We start from the raw sequence: 18,657 nt of genomic DNA on the forward strand, positions 1-18,657 counted from the left end.
TTTTTAAATGTGGTGTTGACTTGGGACTAGAAGGCATGATGATTTCTTGTACGGGCTGTTATAACCCCAAGTGATTTAAGTGTTTTTGAAAAACATCATCATGAACTTTGCAGAAGGAGACTTGCTTCCCTGGCTTTGAGAGCTTGCTATTGGCATATATGATCAGAGGCATATATTGTATAGTTAATGTAATTCAGTTACAGTGTAGTTTGATGTCCTTAGCTATATATAATTGTGTCTATCTGGAATCAAATAGCTAAATGTTAGCAGTGAGAGTTGGTTTGGTAGAATATTCACAGACAGATTAGAGAAGCCCAGCTCTTCCTTGCAGTGCTATAATTGATAACAAATGAGAGAAGTAATGTTGTTTAAATTTTAAATTTAAAACAGAGCTTATGCCTGAGATGTTGCAGGAATAAACACATGTGAGCAGTTTGGAACTGCCAGCAATTGTGAGCCTAAGCCATTAGCTAAAGAAGCTTGAGGGCTTATAACTAATTTAAAGGATATGTTAAAAAAAACAAAACAAAAACAAAACACAACTATTTAAAAATGTTTCTTTGCCAAAGTTAAATTTATGTTGGCATATTAATATTTTGCAAAGTTAAGTATGTGAAGTTTTAGGAATACTAAGAGCAAATTACTAAAATTACAAAAACATAGATTCTAATCAGACAATGGGAAAAAAAGGATATCCGTGAAAACTCGAAATGATTCTCGTATATATGCATCATAATACAGTCCCGATTACATGAACACACAATGTCTTTTTCCCGCAGGGTCTCTCTGAATACCTACTATAACATGGTTTCAAGTGCTTTGAAAAACATCATCTCTTAATGTTTCACACTGTGTAAAGTCGGTGTACGCTTTTGAAGTTAGACTCTTCATCTGACACTTCTCCATCTGTAAAATCAAAATTATACTTCCTCACAAAGGCGCTGTGAGGGCGAATTGAAGTGTGCAAAGGGCTTGGTTGCTACAGTGATTTGCTAGGGAAAAGTCAATATGGGAAGCAGTCCCCTTGCATTCAGAGCAAAGTATATAAACAAATGTGGGACCACATATTAAATAAGGGGGCAACAAGGAATTGAACTGCTGCTTGTTTATTAGCATCCCTCATGAAGTGAAATGAGACAAGAATCCTCTGGAAAAAATAGTGGATAGGTATTCTGAGTGACAGTGGTCCCACTGTTATTTCTTGTCTTCAGTCCAGGACTGATCTGTCCTCAAGTTATCAGATGTATTTCCAGGAAAAGATGCACTGTATATGTGGTTTAGAGATGCACTTCCAGAATCGACTGTGCTATGCAGTGACAAGAGAGATGGTTTCATCTGGCTCCAGCCCTAACAGATCCAAAGGTAATGGAGTGTCTGAGATTGAATGTCAAAGGGAAAATAAAAAGCAGTATGCATCATAGCTACAGGGAGCTGGGCATTCCTGCTCTTTTCCCTCTATAAAAATGAGATTGTGTGTTGGAGGAAGATTGAAGTCTTGGAGAAAAACATACTGTTATAAAGCAGATAGAAGAATGAAGAAATGTATAGTCTAAAAACTAGCTAGCTGTTCGAAATGTACTTTGGGATCAATTTTCTGAAGGAAATGAGCACCTCGCTGGAAAAAAACCAAAGTGAGATGTTCCAGCTCATGATGTCTGTTGGAGTGGCCTGGGGACAAGTCTGCTGACCCCAGCTCTCTGTAACAGTATCTGCCGCCGGCGAGCGCCAGCAGCCTCTCACAGCATTTAGGTCACGGTCCTCAGAGGTCACTTACAGCATGAGCTGCTCGGGCGGACTTGGAAAGCATACGCATGGACAGTGCCTGGGCACGCGATGTGCGCAAGGTGAGGGGAGGTAACGTAAACACATCCACGAGCAGCCGCTGTGTTTCTGTTAACGATGGCGCTGCCTTGCTACTCCCCGGAAGCAGGACAGCGTGTGCTCCCTCCGTCACCATCACATGCCACCTTTCTGCTGACCTGGAGTTTGCAACCACTGGTGTCTCGTCTAGACAAGGAGGAAAAGAGGCTACTTTTTTGCTTGTTTTCTGAATGTTTTCGAATGTCACATATGCTTTGTGTAGACAGAGTTTAATATCAGTGAGCTGGATGTGGTTGCCCCGAGGCTGTTTGTAGGCTGTTTATAATTGCTGTAAGGGGGCTGGATGCAAGTCTGTGGAATGATTTCAATATTGCCTGTACTGGTGGTGTTGCTAGGTCCATGACTTCAGCTCGAGGCAGAGTAGCAAAACAGATTACTGAGGCCATAAGCTAATGAATTCCAGTGCTGGTGTTAGCTTGGACCGTTCTTTAGCCTCTCCCTTCACCTGTGAATGAAGATATTTGGGGCAGGTGCATTGCTGTGCAAGTCTCAGAGGGGAACGTGCCTGGCCTCATGCATGCTGCATCATGTGTGTGCTTGTGCTTATGAACGGCCTGGTCTGCAGAAACCCTCAGCCCGAAATACGAGCAAAGGCTTCATGCAGAATGCATGGTGAGTCCAGTATGTCAGAGGCCGTCTGTGCCTGCTCTGCACAGTATCTGACTTGCAAGGTACAGTTGAGCTGCACGTACCCACAACGTGAGCCCAGGCATGCATCAGTCATGTTTCTGCAGGACAAATTTCCTAAGCAGCAAGGTTTTACAGGCTGAATTAAACCTCATCTGTATAAAATTCATCCTGAGACTTCTCTTTCCATGAGTGAAGCACTTACCGATTTCTGGGTGCTGCTAAGTGCTGCACTACCTGCTATCTGCTTGTGGACAAAGCAGGGATCTGGCATTCGCTTTTGCTACCTGAGCTACCATGGCTTGAGTGGTTTGGACAAAAACTTCCCCTTTCCCAATTCTGTTGGTGATACGAGCTTTTAAGACCATTAGCTATCAGGTGTCTCCCAAATTGTCAGACTTCGGTCAAACTGATCCTTGGTGATTTTAATTTAAGATTCATGGAAATGTGTCCCATGAAAATAGTGAGAAGAGGGAGGCAAAAAGCAGCATAAACAGGAGGACAGAAGAGAGAAGTCTTTGTTCTTGTGTCCCCAGAAAAGCTCAGTGTGGTCTGGGAACAGTTTGGTGTCTCCAGCTAGGAAAACAGCACCTCTCTGTCTTTGAACTTGCCCAACCTTTTACGTTATTTCACTCTCATTCTCTAGAGTTCAAGGTACTGGCTGTGCTTCAGGAATTCAAAAGCATAAACACTCATCAGTTTGGCTGGCACTACACATGAGATGAAAAGGGAGCTGAGAAAGAATAAAACACATCCAAAAGCCAAACAAAAAGTGTACAGGGTTTGTAAACAAAGCATGTAGAGCTTCCACAGCGTTGTCCAGTATGCCCACTTCCTGCCTGCCTGCCCACTGACCCTAGTCCTAACACCGCTATGAAACCGTACAGAGATTCTCTAATAACTTCAATACTACACAGTTAAACTAGAGAGGCTTTTGCTTAAGCCAAGGCAACTAGTTAGTAGGAAATCTCCAAATGTGCTGAGTGGTTGCTACTTCTGCTGCAAGCGTAGTTTTTCCATAACCTGGCTGCAAACCTATTTTTTAAATCTCTTCCTGCGGCCAGGAAACCATGCAGTGCTGAGCTAGGCTGTGTGTTTGTTAGTGGTACGTTAGTGCCTGCTCACGTGCTGGGACTGTGCTGTCTTATGCTATATCTGTCTGTGAATTACAGGGAAAAAAAACCCTTTGGATTTGATGCTACTAAAGTATATGGCATTTCATGAGCACTGACAGTACCAAAGTGAGACGTCCAACTCGGGAAAAACCGCCCATCCAAATTCTGCTCGTTCATTTTCTCCTCTGCCGTTGGGACTAGGCTGGAGAACTGAAAGCGATATAAACCAATTTAAAGTTCCCCTAAGGACTTTCAGGCCTAGATTGACTCACAGCACTAGGTTTTGGCATCTGCTGGCCGTAGGCAGTACTACTATTCTGGCACTGACCTATATGAGAACTGTTATATGGAAAAGCTCCAAAGTACACAGGTGACCACATCTCTCTGTTTTGTGCTGAATGATTCAGGCCATATTGTGCACAGTCAATCTCATTTGTCTCGTTGCAACCACACATCCATTAGACCCTTGTTCTTCTCCCTTCTTTACTCTTTTGCCCTTTTAGGTAGCAGGAGCAGAAAAACAGTCTGCTACAAAACCAGACATTGTTTCTTGACAGATCAGCTCTGTGGTGTGTATGAAGTGCTGTTCAGCCTCTACTGCAGATGGAAGAGCTTGATAGAGCACAGCCTTTGCAGATGCTATAACAAAAAAGAACAGGAAAAACAAGAAAACAAAACAAAAAAACATAGGCTCTTTTCTGCACTTGCCAGCCAGACTGTATCACTGCAGAGATTGTGTCCGACCAGTGCAGAAGCCAGTAGCTGTGATAAGCATTCTTTCCTTTTGGCTTTTACTTTTCCTCTGCTTGCGAAGCATCTGTAAGTGATAAAATTCTCATTTCAGTCAGTCTCTTGAGTGGCAAACAGACACATATGGAATAACACATGTGCTACATATAACCAGCTGCAGCTCTTGTAACAGCTGCTAAATTCAGTGTGTGCCATTTTCTGTGATTGCACGCTCACTGTGAGCTCGCCTCTCCCAGCTGCACGTGGCAGAGCCATGGGACCCCCCCCAGGATGCTGCCGGTGAGTCCCCATAGCGGCACCCCTCCCCTTCAGCGCCTCGCTCCTCCTGGGACTGACAGGCTGCTCTAGCTCTTTAATAGTCTTAAGAGGCTGCGCTGGTCCCACTTTCTGGATGCTCAAATGTATGTTCTCCTCAGAGACCTGACCAAACTGTTTGCTGCTTGTGTACCCAAACAAGGAATACTGGTCTGCTCCCTACCCCCTCCCAGGTCACTGTCCTCTCCTACGTCCTCCCTCCTTCTCTGAACTGTGTCCCTGTACTGTAACCAACTACAAATAAGACTGCAGTCCTTTTTCATGTTCTCCTCCATCCCAGCAATCTATCATCCCATTGATTTTTGAATCCTGAGGCTCATCTAGAAAAGGGCATGGCGCATAGGTTAGGTAAGTTTACAGTTTGGTGATACTATGTTTAAACTACAGTATCTATATTTACATGACAGGATCTCATTTCTACCAAAGCTGGAATCATCATAATGGTGACATACTGTGTGAGGTCTCCTTGGTTTTCGACACTGCGCCTTGGAAGTAATGTGATAAGGTAGCATCTAAAAACCAGAGCCTTTTTCTCCTATTTTCATCTTCTCTGAATCTTTTTAACATTCCCAAGTATCTTTTTCCTTTCTCCTGTCCCAGTAAGGACCATGCAAGCTTGGGAGTGCTTTTATACATATGAAGGCCAGGGCTGGATTAACTGTCGTCATCTACTTTATTTAGCTGCATAGGCCCTTAACTAATGTGCTCTAGGAAATGGTGAGTCAGGGCTACATTCCCAGGGTTACATAGGAACTGTTGGGTGGGGAAATGGGAAAGGGTGAAGAAGGACAGTGAACTGTGCTGTTCTAAAACTTGGGAAGTATGTGAGAAAGCTTGTAAACACATTTATACTACAAGCAGGAAAGCTGGTTTCTAACGTGAGGTGACCCAATAAGAGTGAGCTTGTCAGAAGAAAAGAGAAAGTTGCAAATGAAAGAGGAAGCCACTAGATATGAAAGCATCCCCAGAGATATCTAGCAGTATTTTGCACATGAACTCCCAAAGTACCAGTTTAGTAATGAAAATGCCCATCACCTATGGGTACTGCTTTCTCTCATAGGAGATTGTAACAACAGGACATTTCTATGCATCTCCAGAATTGCCCATGACTTACTCCAAAGATGTTTTATGATCCTACATAGAGGACAAGTTCTTGCTCAGAGCAGCATCATCAGCAGAATAGTATATAAAAGCAGCACTACTGTCAGCATAAGAGGGTGAACAGAGGCTTTATGCTGAGTATTCTCCCTTAGAAGGACTGAGTCTTTGATTTTCTGTAACTGAACCCCAGGCTTACAGCCCCCATGCAGAAACAGCTGCTCAGTTGAAGCAAGAGCCTCCAAGCAACAGGAAGAGTTCAGTTTTCTCTAACCTTCACCCACCTTTCACTAGCACTAAATTAATTGTTTCAATTAGTTGTCACTCCTTCATCACTCAGGAGTCCCAAGACAGGTAATACTGGTAACATGATCTACCAGTACTGAGGCAACTGGTGACTAGGAGTCCAGTAGAGGGGCAGCCACATATTACCCTGAAACATACTACATTGTCTTGCACACAAGACAAGGGAAATAACTTTCTGCTCAAGTCAGCAGCTCAATCTGCAGGTGGCAGTTCCTTGTCCTTTTGCCATTACTTCTTGGAAACAGTGACACTAAGTTACACTTAAACAGAAACCCTTTGACCTGCCAAGGGAGACTTATATTACTGTGCCTGACCACTGCCAGGAGGGCTGGTTTATATCTGTTGTCAGCACTTGTACTCCAGGATCAACAAGAGCTGAAAGCTGGGAAAGAAAAGTGATTTAACTCCCCTTTTTTTCCCAAAGGGAGAAGGTCAGTTGGTCTCTAACAGATCTGGCACAAGGAGGCTGCTCAGCAGTGAGATTTCTTTTTTTAATATATTAAAAGTTACAGTAACATTGCTTTATTTAAGCTATTAAAAACGGTCAGTTTGAACATGACATCACTAATGAGACCAAGGTACAGAAATTTTAAAACTGTCATTTTGTTTTATTACTGGGCACAATACAGCTTTATATACACATAAAAGCCACAGTAATACAGACACTTCTTAGTGCCCCCCCCCCTTTTTTTATTAAAGCATTTGGGAGGAGTCAATGTGTCCCAGGAGTCCACTCCTAAACTATTTTGCCACAGTTGCAGGAGCAGCAGTTTTCTTACTAAATCCTATGGGTTTTGTTGCTGTTAATGTGAAGCTGAAGAGCCTGAGCTTGCAGCATTGCCCCTGCTTAACATAACAGAAGCAGGCTTCTTGATAACTCAAAGGCTTGCAAATATGCTCAGTTACGGTCCTCTGCAGTCAAAGGAAACTGTACTAGACAGGTGGGATTGCTTAGACACCTAGGTATGAAACCAGAATGCTCAAATGCTTTCTAGAGAAACTCATTACGCTGAAGCACAATAGGCTTATCCAGTACAGCATTAAAGTGCCGCTGCATCCAGACAGCTTTACTGCAGGCAGTACAGACTTTCCACACAGGTAGGACCACTTCTTACCAAGTCAGTTAGATCTGTAGCAGCACAGAGTCAGTGAAGCTTGGAGAAAAGCTTCTGTCTTTAAAGCAGGCTTAACTCCTCAGAAAACTGATCTAAAACTAGAAGGCACAAACGCAAGGTTTAATGTGACCACATGCCAGTGTGGTCGGTAAGTAAACAGTTCAGATACCCCTCCAAGGGTACATATAATACATAATAAATACAATATGATATTTTAGAAAATAAGTGCATTCATCTGATTCTCTACAAGGTAAGGAAGTAGGACCCACAGGAGCCTACAGAGGCAAGTTCACTTAATATTGCACAGAAGTCCTGACATTTACTGTCAGGTCATTGTAGTGGAGGTGAGACAGAGAAAAACAGATCTTGTTTGGCAGAGCCTGCCCAAGTCTCCACCACCACACAAGCAGCTTTGCCAGTCTGAGGTAGAATTACACATATACTGCTTAAGTCCAGTCAAGTCCTGCTCAACTAGTCTCCAGAGAGAAGAGCAAGAAAAGAGGAAGAGGAAAAAAAAGGAAGTACATGGAAGAGACAAGCTTCTTTTCCTCTGAAGAGAATGAATGCTTCAGGTTTGACCCCTAGAAGCACCTCTTACAGAGCAAAATTATCTACCAGCCAAGATCCCTGCTCCCCACCAGGAAAGCAGAAATAGCTGTCTCAGTGTTATAGGTAAGGAATATAACGGGCATACCAATTGCAAGTCCCATAGCAAGCACACTTTACAGCTCCTCCACTCCCTCCCTCCCCTACTATTTGCTAAGGTTCCCTTTATCCACCCAGTCCAGTATATTTTGTTGGAATTAAGGTTGTCCCATTTTCTTTCTCCCTTATGTCCATTTTACTTGCACCCTGCAAGTTTTCTGCTTCAGCCCTTAGACTTCTGAGGGACACTTGCAGTTTCTTTTAGTGATTCCTCTGTGTGGTACAGGCTGGGAAGAATAGAAATAAGAGCCTCTTCAATGGAGAAGAGATGTTCGTCCTCTGCTTGAGGACAGAAGTAGCGCATGAAGTCCACCAGTCTCAGCAAGTACTCTATGTTATGGCCAGCACAACCACTTGAGACAATGATTTGAGCTGCGATGTCTTCTTCAGATGCTGGGCCAAGGTAAGAAGGGTTCTGTGGTGTTGCAATGTAAACAAGAGCCAATATGGGCTCACCTGCATCCTTGTCCTGAGGGTGGAACTTCACCAGCTTGGTGTCATAGCCTCCCAGCACAGCTTCTCGCACATTCAGATACTGCAGTGATGCAGCAATTTGTTCTCCACAGACTTCATAGGCTACACCCCAGGTGCATGCCTAAAGCAAGAGCAAGGTGGTTATGTGATGCTGTAACTCCAGCAAACAAGTCCATTTACATTTCTAAGCAAACCCACTTAGTTTTTCCAGGTATTCCTTTCTGCAGCAGCTAGCTCAGAGACTGAGCTGCACAACCGATGACAGAAAGAGGCAGTGGAAGATACCCCCACCCAGGAGGGGCAGACAAGCACTCGGCAGCCGACACGAGCGAGGTCCAGCTGCTGCTGCGGGCACCGCCACCCGGCGCTGCACGCCCCTCTCCCCGCCCAGCGCCCGCCGCGCACCCCCGGGGCCGTGACAGCGCCCCGCCGCACTCACCCCGCGGTCCTCCAGCAGCGTCACCACCCGGCCGGGCTGCGGGGAGAGACAGAGCCGTTAGAAGCGGGGCCGCCGCCAGCACCCCCCGCCCAACAGCCGCCCCCCAACGGCCGCCGGCGGCGCGCGGCGCCCCGCTCTTACCGCCTTCGCGCTGCCGCGGTGGAAGGTGTCGCCCTGCCAGAAGCGGCGGCTGTAGCCGCGGATGAAGCCCACCTTGCGCGACGTGAACTCGAAGCCCGGCCGCCACACCAGCGAGCCGTACCCGAAGATCCACACCGGCGGCTCCGGCTCCGCACCGCCCGCCTCCCCCGCCACGGGGGGCGGCGGCAGCTCCGGTAGCTCCTGCAGGCCTAGGGGCACTTGGTCGCGCTTCATGGCGGGCGAGGACAGCAGCTCGTGGCGCGGCATCCCCCCCGCCGCCCTTTAAAGCCGGGCGGTCGCGGGCCCCGCCCCCGCCGGCGGACGGCCCAGGGGCGTGCGCCGCCGGCCCGCGCCCGCCCCTCATTGGCGGCGGAGGCCGCCGCCGCTCGCTGATTGGCGGCGGCGCGGGGTGATGCAAGGCGGCCGCGGTGTTTCGCGGCGCCGCGCATGGGGCAAAGCGGGGCGCGGGTTGCGTCAGGCGCGGGGAGGGGGCGGCGGTGGCCGGTGCCCCCCACCCGGTGCCCAGTGCCGCCCGTGGAAGGAGCAGCCGGCCGCTCCCCGCGGAGCCCGAAGCCGGCGGCGGGGCTCGGTTCGCACCTCTGCCGCGGGAGCGGCTCTCGGCCCGCGGCGCGGCGGGCGAGGGGGCTGCGCGAGGGGCCGGAGCCGTTGGCGCTGGGGGAGGGGCCGCCCCTCCACCCCCCCTCATGGCCGGGGAGGGGCCGGGGGGCCCCCGGGCCTCGGCGCCCGGAGCCTTGCGCCGTCCGAGTTCCTGGCTGCCCTGGTTGTAGGTCGGCAGGCTGCCCGGACGGAGCTGGGCCCGGGGACAGCTTTCTCCAGGAGGACCCTGAAGAGCCACCCCATAAGTCTCGCTGAGAAATGAAGTTTCCCTCTCAGGCTGGGGAAGGAAGAACCTCGTTTCACAGCCAGCCACCCGAATGCTTGTGCCGACGCTTTCCCGTTGTGTTTCTGAAGGCTGCAGGACATACATAACCTGGCTGAGGTCAAGGGCCGTGTTGCGTGTGTCATACCAGTATTTCCATGCCACCGTGTCAAACATCTCCCATGCATCTTAGGCCAGGGTGGACTCCCCAGTGTCTGGCCGGGGCGTATCCGAAACACTTCTGGCTTCACAGCAGTCCTGGTGCTGACCCAGCCCAAAGCATGGCAGTGGTCTCCGAGAAGTTGCATTTCTTTCAGTCTGCAGCTGTGAGGACCAGAGTGGGATTTCTCTTTGATCAGGTTCTGGTCTGTGGTCAAATATTTTGCACCCTGTAGTAAGGTCAGAAATACCACTTGGCAGAATTCAGAAGGATCATAATTCTGGTGGAGGTTAAAGAAATCAGCCTTTTTTGTGATCTCTTGGTGAAATAGCCTTCAGCTGGAAACAAGGTGGTGTTAGTGACATTCCAGTCTGGTGATCGCAGGAGATCATCAGCTACCAGACCCTTACTCACAGTGATGACCAACTATTTATTTCTAGTGAAGATATGCATGTAGGTACTGCTCACCACTTGATGGGGTTTTCTATTTTCTCTTTGTACGGTCTTAGCACTTGTCCAAGGGCTGACAAAGTAGATTGTCTTCAGAAGGAACTTAAAATACATATAAGGAAAAACTAGACATTGGATGGTGGAAGTGGGAATTATCATGTGTGTTTCCTCATTCTCCAGCCTGGCCACACACATACACACTCACTGGACTGCAAAACCCAGCAGTGATTTTTGCAGGCTATGTATTCAAGTAAGCAGGTCACAGGCCAAGGAACAGATTGGTTTTGCAGGAACGCTTTCCATTCAGATAGGCTCTGACACTGTAGGCAGCCCTCTTCTTTGCTGCCCTCCTTGCAAATGGCTGTGCAGAGGACCAGCATGCTGGGGCAATGGGAAAATGAGAGAAATTTGGGTTGAATTAACTGACAAGTCCTCCTCAGGATTCTGCATCCCACAGTTAGTCTGACTTCATCTGAGGTTGTTAACTGGCCATATTAGAAGACCAGGCAGTTAATATTAAACCGAGTGAAGCAAAAGCTCTGATGTCAGCAGAGCTTGGAAGTAAAGTGTACAAGTGAGACTAAGAGAATAATATAATCTACATGAACGCAAGGAAATGGTGCTGAATCAAGGAAATTGAGTGCTTTTTTCCTTGTGCTATATCTAAGCTTGTATAGCTTGTATATACATCATTTTTGTCGTGTAGATGAGTCTGAGAACTGTTTGTATTTGAAATCTCTGTTTGGATTGTATCCTGGAGACCTGGCTGTAAGTCAGCTATAACCAGGCTGTGATCACTAAGGTGCCCAGCTACAGAGGTGGGCGAAAATTAGCTGGCTATTGGCTATTCGGGGGGGGGGGGGGGGGGGGAATGAGAAGCAAAACCACTGAGCTATATTTGTATAAATATTTCTCATTGCTGTTCTTTTCTTTTGCATTTAATCACTCTGAACAGGCTAATTTTCTTGAGTTTCGAGTTGGATCCCATGCAACGAACGTCCACCTTTCCATTTCACTTAACAGCAGTTTCAAGTTTTATCTTTCTTGGCAGATCTAGGTCTTTACCTTGTCCTCTTTGAGCTTCCCCAGTCTTCAGTGTCTCCCACCTGATCCCTCTCCCTGGCCTTTCATGGCAAGCGCTGTGAGGGCTTTCTTTTTTCCTCAGTCGGTTCCCTTTCTCAGCTCATCACCCAAGTGTTTTTACAAATATAAGTACATACTGTGGTGGGTGTTCCCTGTACCTTGGCACATTCATCGTGGGTGACATCAACAGTCTGCATGGCCGTCATGTCCATTCTACAGTGCTGTATACAGGATGCCCTGTCCTACTCTGTGATTTACTCTTGGGTTGTCACCTTAGATGATCCATCACCAGCTGAGTCTTAAGAGAGCCCACAGTAAGCTCCTTAATTTTCTTCTCCCGCTCTCTCCACTTCTGCTTTTCTCAGTTACCTTCTCTGTCTTACTCAGGCTCACGGGCATGGGGTCGACTGAGTCCTCCCAGCCCTTCACACCACACACATATGCTGTTGCATCTTCTGCAGCTTCCTCCTCTGTGGTGCTCTTATTCCTTCCCCACCTGTCTCTTTCCATAGCCAGAATGTGAATCCATTATCTATTTGTACAACTGCAGTACTCGGAGGCCCTAGTCACAGACAAGAAAGTGATCTTCCTAGCAGCAATCTCTGTTTCAAGGCTCTATTTGGCAAGAGAAGAAAAAATCTATAATCTCACCTTTTTTCATCTAGCAGATCTTGACTCCTAAAATACATAACTTCTGCCTTAATCATACAGTTTGTCAAGGCTAAAATAATGTGACCTTTGAATCAAACAAAGCCAGGTTCATCTGGAAACTCACGGCCTGCTCTGTGCTCCATTGCAGCAAGTCTATATTTTTCATATTTTGCTCTGGAATTTTTTCCTGCTAAGATCAAGGACATTTGAACAAAACCCCAAAATGTAGTTAATAAAAGCATTAAAACATTTGACTGTAACTGCATTACCCTCATCAAACAAGGGCACAAACAGTTACAGATAAATCGGCATCTAAAAGAAAAGTGAAGAAGCTTTTGTCAGGCTCCGGTCTTAGTGACACCAGTAAAAAAAAATCCAGTCTCTTTCCACTGGATGTGAGCTTGATCTGATGGATTATGCACCAGTCTCAGACAGGGAGCAATAGCTATCTGTTAGGACAAACTAAGGCAAATAGGATAAGGAAATAAAAAATACACTACTGGGAAGCAACCACATGCTGAATGACTGAGGGAGAAAAATAGCTCCTTTCCATTGCAGAGCTTTCTTAACTGTATGTTTTACATTGCCAGGAGACTCTGCAATATAGCTAGTCCAGATCTGCAGTGAAGAGCCAATGCCTAAGGCAAAACCCTTAGGGGACTTGATTCAGATCTCACAGCAGTTTAGCAATAGAGGTCTCTGGTCCCTTCAGTGCTGTTACACCCAGATGAATTAGGTGTAAGGTTAGAAACACCTTTTGAAGTCAAGTCCCTTATTTTCTTGTGTAAAAACATTGGGATATTGCTCTATCCTTAGGAGCACAGCCTAGGGAAAGACTAATACAGAAGTTGTGGCATACAGAGCAAGAGTTTAAGATTTTTGGGGGGTCTCAAGCTTTCATCAATCCATTTCTTGTTACAGACTATACCTTCATTTTACGCTGGTTAAGTAAATCAAAGGGTGTGAGGACAACAGGGGTGGAGAGGGTGAGTTGAGGAGGTACCTTGCAGCAGATGTGACCATGCAAGTAAAGCACATAGGTGCTAAGGAGAGGAGCATGTGCAGAAATAGAGCAGATGGGTACTCAGGGGCCCCAGGAGAGGATTTAGTGTCTGTTAGTGCTGTTGGTGCTTGCATCCATAAGGCAAGGAGAACAGCCTGCCAAACTAAACCACAGGAATGCTCAAATAGGTGTGAGGGAGGATGTGGAGCAGCAATGGCATTAACTGTTAAGGAACTACGTGTAGATTCAGGGGCACAACAAAAACAGATGGAAAAAAACCCTAGTACTTCACAGTTTACAACTGGCTAAGAGAAAAATGAACAGAAGATGATGGCTGTAATCTGTTAACCATAAAAACATGAAACCTTCCCCTTTTGCATGTTTTTGCTTTTTTTTATTTTGGCCTGGTGACCTTTAGGAAGGAAAAAAAGCCAGTTATAGCTTTACACGTTGCAGCCTCAATGTGGTTTTCCCGGGTTCCAGGAAAAGGAAGACCTAGTTTCCAGTTAGCAGTAAATCTTCTGCTTGCCCAGAGTGAGCGTTCTCCATCTTAGTGCCAGGTGACTAACGAAGTGCCAGTATTGCCTGTTTTACAGGATAGTGGTGAATCACCGCAGAGCCAGAGGAACCAGCAACACGGCTGGCATGACACATAGCAGTGGATCGAAACCATCATTAACTTCATCTTAACTTCATCTTGTATTCCGGGTCTCTTATTTGTTTCAGTAAGCTGAAGGCACACACTGGGTTTTACCAAAACTTGTTCTATTCAGAAAATATTGATTGGGAACAGGAGGATTGCTGGCTCATTTCCAGGCACCCTATCTTCCTCCATCAGTGCTTGGCACTGCATTCCTCTCTCTGTAGAGAACGGGCAAAAATCTTTAAATAACAAACTTGCCCCTTTTCCCTAAGGCTTCAGCAAAGATCAGAGATACTGAGATTGGAGGTGAAGTTCAAACGATGCCACAAACATTTTCAAGTGGTGTAAATCAGCACTGTTCCCTTGGTATCCATGGTGTCATATTCATGCGCACCACCAAAGCTCTTAAGCACTTCTGTTTGTTGAATCCAAGTCTTCTGGCATGCACAAATCTCCTCCAGATCTGAACACACACCAGATAAATACACAGCACTCTTTGTTTCAAACACATGCAAATGCAGAAGTGGCATTGTCAAAGCTTCCGGGTAAAAGCTTGGTGATCTGATATGATGTATGGAAGAGTAGGCAGTGGTTTATTTGGATTTGTTTGCTACATCCAAAGGGAATGCACTTTCATTGTTGGATGCTTTAACTCACAGGGGTAAATACAGTCCTGAGCAGAGAAAAGAAAAAAATGGCAAAGTCCATACCAATAGTTTAAGGAGAACATCCCTAAACTCTAAGAAATACAGCACTAAGCTGAAAAATATAAGTCTGTGTATCTAGGACAACAAAGAAAACTTGCGTACAAGGCACCTACTCAAGTGGAAATACAACAAGGTGGTGAAACAAACCTCCACATTTAGGTGGCTTGTAAATCAGCAAAAGTAATAGCACTAGTTGGAGGAAGACTTAGGCTGTTGATCCACTCCATGTTCAGTCTGTTCACCCCTATGGCTGCTACAGCTCTGGCAGGTGCCAGTTATGTTGGTAGTTTTTGCAGTGTGCCCAACTCGTATCCCAAAGAATACTGAATGCTCACAGGCAGGACTGGGTTTTAAGCCATGACAAACTTTATTTGTATTTGAAGTAGCAATGCAGAAAAGAGAAATTCCATAGATCCAAACAGCATTCTTACCTGCCATCAATTCCCAGTGGCCTGGTAGTTCACTGAGTAGTCCTTTGAAGAAAACCCAGCACTATCTTTTTGGCTTTTGAGTCTTGTACACAAAAGTGTTCTGATGCATTATGCTTTTTTACTGACTTCCCCTCCCATTCTCACATCAAACATGGGAGCAGCTTTGGCCGTGCTGGCGGGAGCTGACCTCCATTGCTATGATCACCTTGCCTCTCAGTTAGACTCCACATTGCTGACTGCTTACTGAGGTCCCCCTAGCACTGGTCCATACAGAATTTCTTCATAAAGAATCAGAAATTTAATTTCAGGCTAGCTTTTATCTTGGTTAAAAGCATACATGCGGACTAGAGATTGACAAGACAGTGTGGAGGATCGTATCAGGAGTCTGGGGAATTTTGTCTTTTCTTCCTTTAGGCTAGGAAAGAAACTCAGGTACTGGCTACCAGTGCAGCTTGAGGGATGAACAAAGAGGAAACTGAACATAAAAGCTGAGTCCAGGCCTGCTGGAAACCCTTTTACCTGAGCCTATGGCATCGCAAGCCGAGGAGCCGATCTGCGTGCCAGCTGTGAGCCATAAACAAGACCGGCTCACCCTCTGTTGTGTTGTAACCGGTTGCTCTTTGCACCCCACTGCATGTCTCTGCTGCCCAGAGAGTGCTGACAGACACCGTGCTGACCCCTGGAAGGGCACTGCAGAGGGGTCGAGGATTAGCATGTGGATGTCCATGATGGCACCTTTAAGGTGCAGGCATGGAGGATGCATGGCTCATATGGTTTGGACTGGGAGCCTCAGACTTGACTGTAAATCTCAGCACCTTATTGGGGCTAATTACAGAAGATAATCCTGAGCCAGGAGGTAATTTAGTTTCAGTTCAAGTATAAAGAGAAGAAAAACAGGTTTATTGTTAAAATTGCATTTTAAAAAGGCAGATTGGAAGAAAAAATGAAGGAACTTATTCATAAAATCAGATAGACTGAAGAGTCCGAAGACTGAAATGTGGAAGAGCCTCAGAATTTTAAGTCAAAAGTAGGAAGCAATCTTAGATTCACATCCTAAGCAGAGAAGTATTTAAGGAAGCAACCAGCCAATCTCAAAAAATGCACAAGGAGTAACAGGGAGCTCACACAGGATGGAAAAGGAATTATGCAACAGAGAAAGTTGTGTTTTGGCACTTTGGTATGGAATGAAGCAAGAACTGCAGAAGTTAGAGGTAAGTTACGCATTGCAAAGGGAAGTCAAAGACTCAGTAAGAAAACTTCTAGCCAAATAAAAAGAGTGATCAAGAAAGAAGTGAGACACATGAGTGTCAAGACTAAAGATAGCTTAGGTGCAGGCCAATAAAAGAGAGGATGGTGATTGTCACAAGTGTTTAAAAAAAAATTACCACATCCGAAGCAAATGCAGTTCTAAGAGCTCCTGGTGCTTATGTCAAGGGAGGTGAAAGAACAGACACAAACCAAGAGTTTATAAGCAAGGAATGTAAATATATCTAAGTGGGGCAGATACCACTTGACTGGAAAATAGCAAGCACTGTCCATATTTGAGACATGGGAAAAAATGCGATGTAGATAATTGAAGACCTGTTAGTCTGACCTCAATAACATAAAAAACCCCATTTCTACTACTTGCTTTGACAGAAAGAATAACTCAAGATGCAAATATAATTGAAATACAACATGATCTTAGCAGAAACAGTTCACTGCAGACTAACTTCACATCTTTCTTTGGTGATTGACTTTTGTAGACAGAACATGCAGTAGATTCAGTTTGTCTAGGCTTCAGTAAAGTATTTAATACAATATTGCATGACAAGTTATTAGCTGAGATGCAGACAGGAATTAAGACAAGAATTTCCCAGTGAAAAATTTCAAACTGTTAAAGGGGCAATGACTGGATGAAGAGGAGAAAATTGGAGTACATTGACAGGGTACTGTTGTTCTGAGACACCCCAGTGTGGTTCCAGGACACGTAAGGGGAGCAGTTGCCAAATGGACAAAGAAGAGTTAATGCTGTTGCACAATACGCTCCTGAAGCCTCATCTGAAAAACTGTTTACAATTCAAAAGAAAGACAAAAGTACAAACGGGGAAGAGCTATTGGGATGATCGAGGGGATGAAGAACTGTTCCTCCCAGAGGAGGCTGGATGTGCCTAACTTGCTTAGTCTAGCTGTATGTAAGCAGGGCATTAGGACTACTTTACCTCATGGCTTATGTACCGATGGCTGGGGGGTGGAGGGGGAAAAGGGTGCTGTTATTCAAACTGAATAACAGCATTGTCACAAAAGCACATGAACATTAGCTGGACACAAGTGGCCTAGCCTAGAGATCCAAAAGAATATCCTAACAGGTAAAGCAGCCTGTTTTTGAAATAGCTCCCCCCAAATGAAGAACCAGTGACAGTAAAGGAACTACTTCATGTAGATTTAACTGCCACAGGGATTACGTGGTGTCATTTCATCTGTTACCTACAGTTCTTTTCCATGAGTGTCATGAAGACATGAGTGTCTTCATAACAACCAGTATTTCCCTGTGGTCTAGATGTTATAATCCATTTTCTACTAAATGCAAAACACTGCTAGCAAGAGGATGACGACAAAGCCCAGACCAGGCACAAACTGAGATGCCTGAAGCATCTGATTGATGCACTAACAGCAAAGCAGGAGTTGCAGAACAAATGCCAACACTGAAGCACCATCTTACCGCTTGACTACTGAGAAACCTCTAATGAGGTGATGTGACAGCATTATTTGGGATTTTGAAGGGTGGGACAGGAAGCAGCCTGGAATTCATGTCCTACTTGCCAGCAGAGAAATGAGCTACAACAAGGTCTGTAACCAAGCTTTAAGAGAGAACTGGAACTAGCTAGCACGCATCCTGAAGATGGGAAGCAGCCAGTACCCAAGTGTAATACCAGCACAGGAGGCTTCTCCTTGGGAACAAAGCCCATAAGCCATGCAGCTAAAGAGATGAGAGAAAGGCCTGCAACAAAGGAGTAGAGGTGAGGTCTGGAATGAGACTAAGCAGCATAAATAGCCACCAAATCCTTCCTGTACCAGTCAGCTGAAGAGCTCAGCAGGCACTACTGCAAGGAGAGCAGCCAGTCCCCCAGCAGCCTTGCCCCTCCTTGTGATGGCCGGGGAGAAGGATTTGCTCCTGCAGCAATTACTGATAATCTTCATCTGAGGGGAAAAGGGACCCCACCTGCCACCCATTCAGCTAAATCTTTGACAAGGCAAAAGGGTGTGTACAAGCAACCCAAGAAAAAATGGTACCAGCATGGCTTGGTTCTGAGAATTACTGCTTTTTTAACCCTGAGTAATGGGAAGGTGTAGCATCCTGCACTCTGTGACTAGGCAGTGGATGGGGGGAGGGAGGGTCCTGTACAACCTGGGCTAAAGGGCTGCTCTGAGACCTTTCCAGAAAAGGAAAATCTCTTGGGTACAGAAAGCAGACTGTAGTTCAGAGCAAGATGTGGCAGAAACCTGCTGTCAGGAGGACAGTAATGTTGTTTCTATTTAAACTCTTGATTGTTCCAGGGCAGGAAGATGTGTGTGTTGACCTTTCAATCAAAGCAATAAATCATCTATCACTGCATGAGATTTGTGGATCAGTGTAGAGAAAGAGGGACAAGTAGCCATCCAGATAGGTAAGCTGCTCCTTTGCTGGGTTCTTTCTCTGTTTT

The 18,657-nt window shown here is 45.8% G+C and overlaps 1 protein-coding gene across 1 annotated transcript; it reads right to left on the minus strand.

Annotated features, from left to right (window-relative positions):
- Nucleotides 1–555: 555 nt before the first annotated feature.
- Nucleotides 556–9,260, minus strand: CHAC1 (ChaC glutathione specific gamma-glutamylcyclotransferase 1). Its single transcript, XM_026095865.2, has 4 exons — nt 8,967–9,260; nt 8,826–8,861; nt 8,369–8,507; nt 556–4,440 (listed from the first exon to the last, which is right to left on the minus strand). Exons 1-4 carry the CDS (start codon nt 9,231–9,233, stop codon nt 4,415–4,417), a joined length of 468 nt encoding a protein of 155 aa, XP_025951650.2. The 5' UTR covers nt 9,234–9,260; the 3' UTR covers nt 556–4,414.
- Between the last annotated feature and the right edge of the window lie 9,397 nt (nt 9,261–18,657).

Source organism: Dromaius novaehollandiae, chromosome 5, assembly GCF_036370855.1.
Source record: "Dromaius novaehollandiae isolate bDroNov1 chromosome 5, bDroNov1.hap1, whole genome shotgun sequence".
NCBI lineage: Eukaryota > Metazoa > Chordata > Aves > Casuariiformes > Dromaiidae > Dromaius > Dromaius novaehollandiae.